Raw genomic sequence first — 10,957 nt, 5'->3', positions numbered from 1 at the left:
CCTTTTAATAATCATATATGAATTTAATGGAAATCGATTGCAACATGTTTCGTCCTCTCCAATGAAACTTCGTGCTTTGATAATGACGGTTACAATTATGGTAATGACGAAGATGATGTTACTTTCGACGATGACTATTGTGAGAAGAGATGAGGCGTAGTGCGTTCATTCCTCTCGCTAAAATTTTGGGCTGACAAGAGGAATTTGGCTATATTAGAAACAAGTTAATAGAGAGTGTTGTTGGAGCTGCGTGGCGGATAATGATTTACACGATGCGCCTTCCCCCGCCCCCACCCCACCAGCAGCAGTGCGTTACACCACTGGCGCTGTACGAACGAAATCTCACAAGACCAAAACCTGAACCTGTGGCCTTAAATCTCTGAGCTAACGTCTGCCCCAGGGCTCCCAGCAATCGCCGCTCGACAACACATTCCTGTCCTTTGCAATTACAACAATCTCTCTCTCTCTCTCTCTTGCCCCCTCTACAGATCTACTGCCTGTTCCCTGCACCTACCTACCTAGCTCTCTCTCTCTCTCTCGTATGTCGAGTTACTGGTTTTTGCAAAAGCGTTTCCTTTCTGTAATGCTCAAACCTAGCTAGCAGCCATTATAACTCCCTTTTCTTTCAATTGACCGAAATGGAGGGAGCCCAACGTACAGACTGAGACTAACCTTTGCATTTCCCATAATCAGTACAACACTACCACTCCTCCTCCTCCAGGTCCTCCTCATCTCTGACCTGCTGCATTTTCTTGTATATCTTTTGGTGAAGAGCCTGGACGAACTGGGTCTCGATCGTTCCTTTGTAATTTCTTCAGTTTGATGAGCTTTTCTGGTTCTAGCTAGCTAGCTCTTTGGGTTTTTGCTTAATTTGCTGGGTTCTGGTTCAGCTTGTTTTGGTTTAATATACACGAGACCCATTATCAAAGTACATATATATATATATATATTGATCGATCAGATAATTGGAGAATGGGGAGGGGAAAGGTGCAACTGAAGCGGATCGAGAACAAGATCAGCAGACAAGTAACCTTTTCCAAGCGCAGGTCCGGGCTGTTGAAGAAGGCTCATGAGATTTCCGTTCTATGCGATGCTGAGGTCGCTTTGATTGTCTTCTCCACCAAAGGCAAGCTCTTCGAGTACGCTACCGATTCCAGGTTGTTCTTCCCTGCATAATTAATTCTTCTTATACAATAATTACACTGATACTCCTCCTCTTCATTTCTTTCTTTTCTTTTTCTTCAGACTCTTCTCTATATCGATTTCGCTGTTTCATTGGTGTTTAGGGTTTTTCTTTTTCTTTTTCTTTCCCTTTCCTTTTTTTTTTCTTTTCCATCTGGGTCCTTTTTAGTACAAAATTTATATATGTTCATTAGGTGTACTGTTCATCTATGTTCATTAGGTGTACTGTTCATGGACTGCATTACGCTAAAAGATCAAATTCATATATATATATATATGTGTGTGTGTGTGTGTGTGTGTGTACCCTCTCTAATTATATTCACGCATATATAAAAGCATCTGTTGTATGTGTTCTTACATTTGTCAGTGGAGTGGATACAAAATCATCCTGAAAATATTTCTAAGAGCGTAGGGTCAGATCGATCTTTTCTCCTCATGCTCCACGCTACATTTCCTATATATTGCTTCATTTGCTAACAAGAACCTTCTTTTCTCTTTTTGATTTGATGCATGACGATTACATATAACTACCCATTTTTCCTTGCTCTTTTTAGATGTTAATATGTCGATAGAGACTGCTCATGTCGTTAGGTACTGGTTGTTGAGTAAAATGTTGAATAATTCAACATCACTTCTACCATTTCTAGCTAGTTTGGTAGTCCATGGAAAAGAAGCCGTTTAATGGGGTTTCTTTTTTGTTATGCTCTCTCTCTCTCTCATATGTTTTTTCTTTTCTTTGCTTTTATATCTGTTGGTATATAGATTTATGCGAGTTCTTCAAATTTTCCTTGTAGAACTTGAGTGATGAATTGGAAAGGAGCGGTTCATGATCGGGTCCTATTAAAAGGGTCCTAGAGCTTTGTGTAAAGGGGCATGCTTTTCTCAACCGTTGTACTAACCTAGTACATAGATGTTCTTTAATGTTTCTATATGTATATGCGTCTACACATAAGCCAGTGAATTTTATTATATTCAACGTTAAAGTAATTCCTGCTATTTAATTCTTTCTGGGTGAATCAAGGAGGGAAGCTTCTCATTAATGAGTTATGTAAAATTTCACCAAACAACTGAGCTTACCATTGGTCAAGGAATTTAGAGTTTCTGTCTTTGAATAGATGGAGAGAGGGGTATATGCTCTCTTTGTCTGTATGCTCTCTTAGATTAAAGAGCATCTCTGAGTAAAAAGGTTGTGTTCGCGCACAGCTTTCTTCTCATAATTCTGCAAAAAAATTGTTTTCATGATTCAAACATGTAACTTTTCTAGAAACCAAGCAGCAACTTTAATGTTGCTGCCAAAGCTTGCCCCCATAACTCAACAGAAAGAAAGAAGCTTGCCCTCAAAATTTGCTAAGATTAGAGAGGAAACAACTATAAAATCATCAATATCCTAAATAACGTTTGGCTATATTGGTTGGATGATTTTCTATTTCGAAGTTAAATACACATGGAGGCCGCAACCAAGCCAAGGAGGACAGAATTAACCAAGTCATAAAAGGTCAACTATGGCCAAACAAGGGCAACGACTAAGCTCCAATGGAAGAGGCTAATTATGTTAGTTTTTGAAGCCCAATAAAGGATAGGGAGATGAACCAAAGGGGTTGGTTGTAACGAACGGATAGGATATATAAGAGCACCAAGTCTGTCACTCCAAGAGTCTCCAAGCTGCCAGCGTGAGAGTGGTGGTAAACCTAATAGGCAAAGAACCAATAGAGAAGATGCAAAACGAAAACACTGGAGAGCATGACTCTTATCATTTGCCATTAATTGGAGCTCAAACAAAAAGAAAGGAACCAACCAAGCCGCAATTTGGACATGTTTATAATAGAGACCATCAGATGTTCTAAAAGGCGGCCCTTGGCCGCCGTGAATCAGTCCAAATTGGCACCCCTAAGCAGAAAAATGCTACTCTTACACCATTGTGTATACCTTAGGCTACACAATGGTGTAAGAATGTTTAAAATACCCTTGAGTCTCACTGTGAGGCGCAGGGTATTTTGGACATTTTTATACCATTGTGTAACCCAATGTGTACATGATGGTGTAAGAGTAGCATGACTCTCCCTAAGCGTAATGGGGTCTGAACAGCACCTAGCCACTTGGATCGAGCGTAATGGGGTCTGAACAGCACCTAGCCACTTGGATCGCGTGTGGGTTGTGCCAAATTCTCCCCCCCCCCCCTTCTCTCTCTCTCTCGTCATTACTCTTTCTCTTGTTACTTTCTCATTCACTGTCTCTCGTTAGACTTGCCGCCACTGTCGATCTCATCGTTTCTCTCTCTCGGGCAATTCTCTCTGCGCCAGTTCTCGCTCTTCTTCCTCTGGTACGTATGGCCATCTTTCTCCTTGCTACTTGCTATGCCATCTTGGTCAAGCAGCAAGTAGCAAGCCATCTTACTCTTTGCTGCTTGCAAGTATAAAACATTTTTTCTAGACACTAAGCTTTCGTCTATCGACTGACTAGCACCTATCCCATTTTAGAACACTAGAGACTATAATTAAACAGGGTTTGATACTGCCCTCTGACCTCTCATATACAAATAAACGAAGCTAAAACTCAATATATATATGCTTCCTAGGCTCCCACTGAGAGATCTTAAGGGAAATCTTCAAACATGCTACCAAGAGGAGGAGGAGAAGCACTGATTGAGAAAGAATTAGAAGAACGACATGAGATGATTGGAGGATTTGGAAGTACCAAAGTGAACTAGGGAGAGGGGAATGATGGACAAGGCCGATGATAGTCCTAAGTAGCTAGGGAGAGTGGGAGAGGGGCACGTACTTAGGGTTTGCGAGGGAATCATATGCATGGAGAGCAAATCTCTCACTGCCAAGAAACTAGAGCACCAATGTTATTTTCATATCATCAATGCTTATACATGAACATGGATCCTATTTGATTAAGGTTTTGAATTAGTTATCATCTCTACTACATACATCTATTGCATAGATTGTTTGCTAATTAATTATGCATTTTGTACAAAATTTAGGTTTTGGTTTTGTAGCTTCTGGCATCTTGGCACCGCCATCCAAGAGGGCTGTTCCTAGAATGGTTTTGTATTGGGCATATTCTTGGATAGCTGATAATTTATTATTAATAAATATGTCTTTCTCTCCCATAATTTATATAATAAATTTGTCACTTTACATGAAAAACAAAAAAAGTATGAAATTTCAACTTGATTACATGACATTTGGTGACATCCATAATGGAGCTAGCCTAACTACATAAATTTTTAGTTTTTCTTTTCTCTTTTCATTTTTCTTTCTTACAAAATTTTGTTCATCAATTTATTATAGCCAAACCTATATTTTTTTCTCTATACTTTTACATTTTTCTAGTGTGACAACTCAAATTTTTTATTGTTTCACTTTTTTTTTAAGTAAAAGAAATGTATAGATAGAACTAAAACGTCTATACAAAACACATTCTAGGGCATACCCTAGAGAACACAATCAGAAAAGCGAAAATCGATACACAAGATCCACACACAACAAGATCAAAACAGCATAAAAGGAACACAAAGGAGGAACATGGAATAGAAAAGAGGAACAACTCCAGTTGAGATCAAAATCCGAGGCAAAAGGCACTCCAAAGCACGCCATCGTAGTCAAAGAGAAGACCAAGAACAAACAGCAGACCTAAAGGCAGCCACAGAGGAGCTACCAAGCTGACAATGCATACAGAGAGAAATCATAGGATTGGGAGGATGAGCATGTATCAACTGGTCTTGGGACCAATACAAGAACACACTCAGGGCCATAATCGTCAATATATGGACCTAAGCTAGGAGGCTAGTCGGCAGGGAGCTGCCAAACATGTCGAAGAGCACAACTCTGTAGAGTATGTGAAAAAGGGATGGTGACCAACCGAGCTCACACTACACACTGTATCTGATGGGCGAGCTGGTTTGTAGACCGCTCGAAATCTCGCCAACACCGATTGTTGCGCTCACACCACAAAAAATAGACCATCGCCTGCAAAACTAAACGATTAGCAACATGCCAAGAATTCTTACATTTCCACTGAGCCGCCGCCCATAGGAACCCCGTCTCCCATCGACGCCAGGGCCATGCAAACTTCATTGTGCTACAGAAAAAAGACACCACCTACCTAGAATAAGAACAATCAAACAATAGATGGCTGTGACTCTTGGACTCTGCCTTGCAAAGAAAACACCTATTGGGAAATGGAAGAAACATATTAACACGATCAAGAGTTATACCATTAGACCTGTATTTTCGAGTCAATTTAATTCTTGTACTTTGACATGAACAGAGTGTGACGTATCCTTTGTTATCTCAAGTATAGAAGTTAAATTAACTCAAAAATTCAGATCCAGGGGTGTAATTGAAACAACAAAAGTTTGAGTATGTACACGAAAAATGTCAAAGTACAGGGGTTAAATTGATTCAAAAATTAGGTTCAAGAGCGTAATTGAAACAACGAAAAGTTTCGATTGTCACAAAAAAAAAAAAAAAAAAACATAAAAATGCAGAGACAAAAATATAAATTTCGCCACTTATTATTGTAGGTACATATATATATATAAACTTTTTCTCATATTCGAAATTTTGAACTATCTTAATTTTATTTTAGATGATATATCTTCATTAGGTGTTAACAATCTTATCATATATAATTTCGATTTTATTACAAGGGCGGAGCTAGTATAGGCCCAATGTGGGTCTTGGCCCGCCATTAATTTTGGCCTACACTCAAGCTCGGTATAATTTTTGGAAACCTTCCCTCAATCCCTCTCTGGCTCAAGCGCTCGTTGTCCACCCACCCACCCTTCTCCTTCTCTCGCTTTACTCACTGTCGACTACGGACTGCCTGTCTCTCGTTGATCTCACTCACTCTGGCTTTCATGCCTCCGTTGGACGACTCAAACCTTTGCTGACTTGCTCGCCTCGCTCAGTCGCTCTTCCTTGCTGCCTCTCTCTAGCTTCGTCGCTCGTCAACGCCACCTCGGCCTCGCCTGCTCGCCCTAGGTCGTCGCTCCCCCTCGCCGATCGCTGGTTCTCCCCTCGATCTCTTACTTGCTGCCTCTCTAGTTCTCTCGACTCTTTTACTCCATTGCTCATCGGTGTCGCCGCCTTGACCTCACCCTCACCGGCTCACCCCTTCGTCGCTTGCTGGTCGATCCGACTATCACTCACTCCGTCGCTCACCCTCATTGAAAAAATTTTCTGACTCCGCCCCTAGATTTTGATTTTGTATTTTTCCACATAACCAAATGTCTATCTTACCATGTTTTATCTTAATTAGGCAAATATTTTGTACATTTAATACTAAATTGCTGACATACTGTGGACAATTTTCAATTGAAATGGAGTGAAGTAAAGCCTTGGCCCTGATTAGGGCTCCATAGTCCAAACTGTACTGAGCCTTTCCAAGCTAGTAGCTAGCATGGCCTAGGAAAGATTTGGCAGTCTCGTCCTGAAGCTTCCTAGTTTTCAGTGACTGGACTATTTTAATTTTATTTATTTTAAATATACTAATGTTTGTTCTATAGTTTCTTTAAATATCATTTATTCGATTTTTATAAATAATATTTAAATTAAAAGTAACATCTGCTATGTTTTTTTTAAAGAAATCTTAAATATGATTATATGTGCTCTGCTATAATCATTATAAAAATATTATTATGTTAAATTATTCCTTTAAAAGCATAGAGGTGTTCTTAACAAATGTAATCTATAATTATTGCAGCAATACATTCTAAATATCCCTTATAATACCATTATGTAGGAATGATAAATTTACTACTAATAGGCCAAATCTATATTTTTGCTTATATATTTTTATTTTTTATGTGATCACTTGAATTTTTTGTTGTTTCAACTATATCGTTATAGTTTCATTTTCAAGTCAATTTAAATAACTTCTTTATTTTGATCTTTTTTTCGTGTGACAACTTTTTCTTTTCATTGTTTCAATTATAGTTATATATCTGTATTTTCGAGTCAATTTAACTCTATATTTTAACGTGTAAAAAAAAAGAGATTAAATTGACTTATCTCATTTTACTTTTTTTTTACATATCAAAGTATAAGGGTTAAATTGATTTGAAAATGCAAGTATAAAGATATAATCAAAACAACGAAAAGTTTAAGTTATCACACGAAAATGACGTCAAAGTATAAAAGTTAATTAAATTAACTCGAAAATACAAATATATGAATGTAATTGAAACCATAAAAAATTCGAACGACTACACAAAAAAAACAAGAACTTACTTATGCAAAAATATGGATTTGACCTTATCTAATGCACTGATGATGACTATAACTAACATAAAGATAACAGTTGTTTCATTATTGATATGGATTTACATCAAGGATATCCATTAAACCCTTACCATTTGTGGATCAGCTAACATGAGCTGTACATGTAGAAGAGATAGAGCAAACCACCATCAAACTTGCAAACTATATTAATTCTGTTTTAGTATATAACTCAAAAAGAGAAGTATTAAATTAAGAGTAGTTTTAGAATGGAAAAGAAGCTCTGAAACATTGTAAGAATTATTTGAAAATTACTCAAAATCGTCATTTTACAGATAATTTGTCCTTAAGATTGTTGCTTGTAACTGCTGTGCTTGACTTTGGGTTCCTTGTTTTGGTCTGTTTTTAGTTAATTATAAGGTTTTCTACTGGTAACAGTATGGAGAAGATCTTGGAAAGATACGAGAGATATTCCTGGGCAGAGAGACAGCTTGTTGCTCCTCATCACTCCCAGCCACCCGTATGTATTTTCCTTCTTTTATGTTCCTTCAAGCATAGCATTAAGTTAGCATCAAAAGGAAACCAGAAAATTTATGTACATCGATACAAAAGAGAGAAAACAATTCATGTTCCTTCTGGGATTTAGATTTGTGAAGTGAATTTAATTGTCTCCTGATTTTCAAGTCAGGAATATGTTACAGGATCTTATATAGGCCAGCCACTTTAGCTTTACAGTATCAAATAGAACAGCATCTTCGGATTTTCTTTCTGTCCAGCTTCCTGAAAATCAAGTATTTTATTTCTTTTGAAGAAGAAGAAACTTAAGAACTGCATTGATGAAATAAAGTTGAAGAAGAAACAAGGTCGGATAGCTGTGTCTGCATATCTTTGTTGCTAATGAACTAAGAGATTTGTGAGCAAATTGTGGGTCGATGTGGTGCAGGCATGCTGGTCCATGGAATACCCCAAGCTTGCGGGTAGGATTGAGGTCCTACAGCTAAACATAAGGTATGTGTGTGTGTGTGTGTGTGTGTGTGTGTAATATGATGATAATAAAAAGAGACTTTGCGGATGTAAATGAGTCTGATGGCGCATAGGTTTGGATTAGTGAGATGGTATTCGAAACTTGAATTAATTTTTAACTTTATATTTGATGAAGTTTTATATTTTGGTGTCTTCTTGCACAATCCTCAAAGGTAGTGTTTGGTAATCAAGATATAAATTGAAAAAAGTGGAATATAGAAAGTATATTGAGCAAAAGTACTTTCTATTGTATTTGTTAAATTTATCTAGAAAAAAGTTAAATAATTTTTTATTTTAAACTTTTCAGATAATTAATTTATCTTTTCTCTCTTCGAATAGTTATTTTAAACTTTATAGATAAGTTATCTTGATGTAATATTATTTTACTCATTTTAACAAATGCTGAAAAAATGAAAAGTTAAAATGTTAACACCATTTTTGTATAAAAAAATTCTATCAGATACAATAAATAAGGATTATTAATATGATTACGATACATCTCATGATTGATTAGTTTAATGGCTGTTTATTTAAAAAAAAGGGGGGGACTTTTAAGCAGTTTAATAGGGGATTACTCTTGAGAAGATGTTGGTGGAAGATAATCCATATTAATTATAATTAAGTGTCAATGTTACAGGCGCTATGTGGGCGAAGATCTTGATCCCTTGAGCCTGAGAGAGCTTCAGTATTTGGAGCAGCAGATTGAAACTGCCCTCAAAAGAATCAGAACAAGGAAGGTAAAAGCAAAATAAGAGATTTGATGATTTCCTCTTATTTTTCTGTCAGCCGGATCAAAATAAACCCTGCTAATTTAGTTAGCATGGGCATGCAGTAGATTTATGTATAGATTTCATTTTCAAATATACTCTTATGAAACCCTCCTGATTAATAATGCTGCAGAATCAACTGATGCTTGAATCGGTGTCCGAGCTTCAGAAAAAGGTAAATATGACATCTACTCATCGCCATTTTCTTCAGAAAAAGAACCCAAATTTGGCTGTTTATTCAACTTGAAAGAAGTCTGAAATTCTCTCAATATATATATATATATATATTTGTTTATAATTGACTGGGCATCTTCTATTTGTTTGAGCGATAGGAACGGGCGTTGCAGGATCAGAACAACTTACTAGTGAGGAAGGTAACTAAATTAATTATATAAATGGCTGCTTGGCGGTTTGTATTGTTGTGGTCTCTGATCCAGTGTTTAGTTTAATAATATAAGATTGAATATATAATTAATGGCTGTCTTTAATGATGAAGATTCACCATGCACACACACACACACACACATATATATATATATTCACATATGGCTTTGTTTCTGTGAAATAATATTGGAAATTGACTGTATACAGCTAAAGGAGAGTGAGAAGACACAAGGGCTGGGACAAAGTCGACCATCCACCTTCACCATGCAGCCCCAACTACCTCTCTCACAACCATTGCCTACTTCTTTAACAATTGGATTTGGGTACTCTCTCTCTCTATCTCACACACACGCACGCACACTAGAAATGGGAAATCATTTACTTACAAAATGTTTGTATATAAGAACATTACTAAAAATGTAATGATATCTATTGCAGACATTTTCATATAAAAATGTTAAATATTTATCCAAAGAATGGTGAGATAATGATAATTCTTGAGATATAAATTTAATGGGTTATTTATTATTTTAAACTGATGAATGTGGCATTAATTTGCCCCCCGGCCACCCCAAGAAATATGAGTAATTATGTTGGACCTTTTAAGAAAATCATCATTTTTATATGATTTTTTTAAATAATTCTATTTTTACAGCAGTATCAGTTTGAAATTCAAATATAAATGATATTCTTACAAAACTTTTATACAAAAAATATTACCTATATATATATATATATATGAATATAATTTGTTCTATATAGCTTCTACTCTTGAAAGAGTAAACATCCAGATTTTTTTCAGGAATTTGAGGATTTCATTTCACTTGCATTGAGAACTTAGGGGATATTTTCAGCTGATTTTTTTTTTTTTTTTTTTTTGCTTGGGTTGTGTATAAAGTGTTTTTCAGATGCATATAAAAGTAGTAGTTTTATCATACAAGCCTACATTGTGAAATGGGCAGGGTGTCTGTCCTCCAGAAGTGTTTAAGGCCCTGACATAAATGCACAAATATTACTTTTGCAGTGGCACACTTCAGGCAAGAGGAGGAGCAGTGGAGGATGATACTCAAGCTCCTCCAACTTCCCACTCACTGATCCCTCCATGGATGCTGCGCCAAGTGCATCATCATCAATAAGAATGCTGCATCCTTTCTATTTCCAGCTAGCTAGAACTAGTAGCTACTGCTTTCACAATGCCATCTAAGTGATTGTGTATCCCTTTGCACTGTTTCCACTAACTAACTATATATATATATATATATATATTAAATATATATATATGTGTGTGTGGTAAGGACTCTATTGCCCTCTGCAGCACCCTTTCAAGATTTAGTTCCTGATATTCTGTTATTAGAATTTTGTGCACAGAGATTC

The 10,957-nt window shown here is 36.6% G+C and overlaps 1 protein-coding gene across 2 annotated transcripts; it reads left to right on the top strand.

Moving 5' to 3' along the window:
• The first annotated feature begins 278 nt into the window (after window positions 1–278).
• On the top strand, window positions 279–10,857 carry LOC127809727 (truncated transcription factor CAULIFLOWER A-like). 2 transcript variants are annotated; one of them, XM_052348755.1, is made up of 9 exons: window positions 279–721; window positions 962–1,157; window positions 7,848–7,929; window positions 8,353–8,417; window positions 9,070–9,169; window positions 9,333–9,374; window positions 9,532–9,573; window positions 9,791–9,906; window positions 10,608–10,857. In XM_052348755.1, exons 2-9 carry the CDS (start codon window positions 973–975, stop codon window positions 10,717–10,719), a joined length of 744 nt encoding a protein of 247 aa, XP_052204715.1. In that variant the 5' UTR covers window positions 279–721; window positions 962–972; the 3' UTR covers window positions 10,720–10,857. The 2 variants fall into 2 exon arrangements, with proteins under 2 accessions (XP_052204715.1, XP_052204714.1); XM_052348754.1 differs by having other exon boundaries at window positions 280–1,157.
• The last annotated feature ends 100 nt before the right edge of the window (window positions 10,858–10,957 follow it).

Source organism: Diospyros lotus, chromosome 9 (assembly GCF_014633365.1).
Source record: "Diospyros lotus cultivar Yz01 chromosome 9, ASM1463336v1, whole genome shotgun sequence".
In the NCBI taxonomy this organism is placed as follows: Eukaryota; Viridiplantae; Streptophyta; class Magnoliopsida; order Ericales; family Ebenaceae; genus Diospyros; species Diospyros lotus.
Note: the sequence above shows the minus strand (reverse complement) of the source record. Positions and strands in the feature narration are given on the sequence as shown.

Coding starts and splice junctions, on each gene's coding strand:
- LOC127809727 (XM_052348755.1), top strand. CDS start 973: ATGGGGAGGGGAAAGGTGCAACTGAAGCGGATCGAGAACAAGATCAGC. Junction 8,418..9,069: donor GTCCTACAGCTAAACATAAG/GTATGTGTGTGT, acceptor TCAATGTTACAG/GCGCTATGTGGGCGAAGATC. Junction 9,170..9,332: donor AAAGAATCAGAACAAGGAAG/GTAAAAGCAAAA, acceptor ATAATGCTGCAG/AATCAACTGATGCTTGAATC.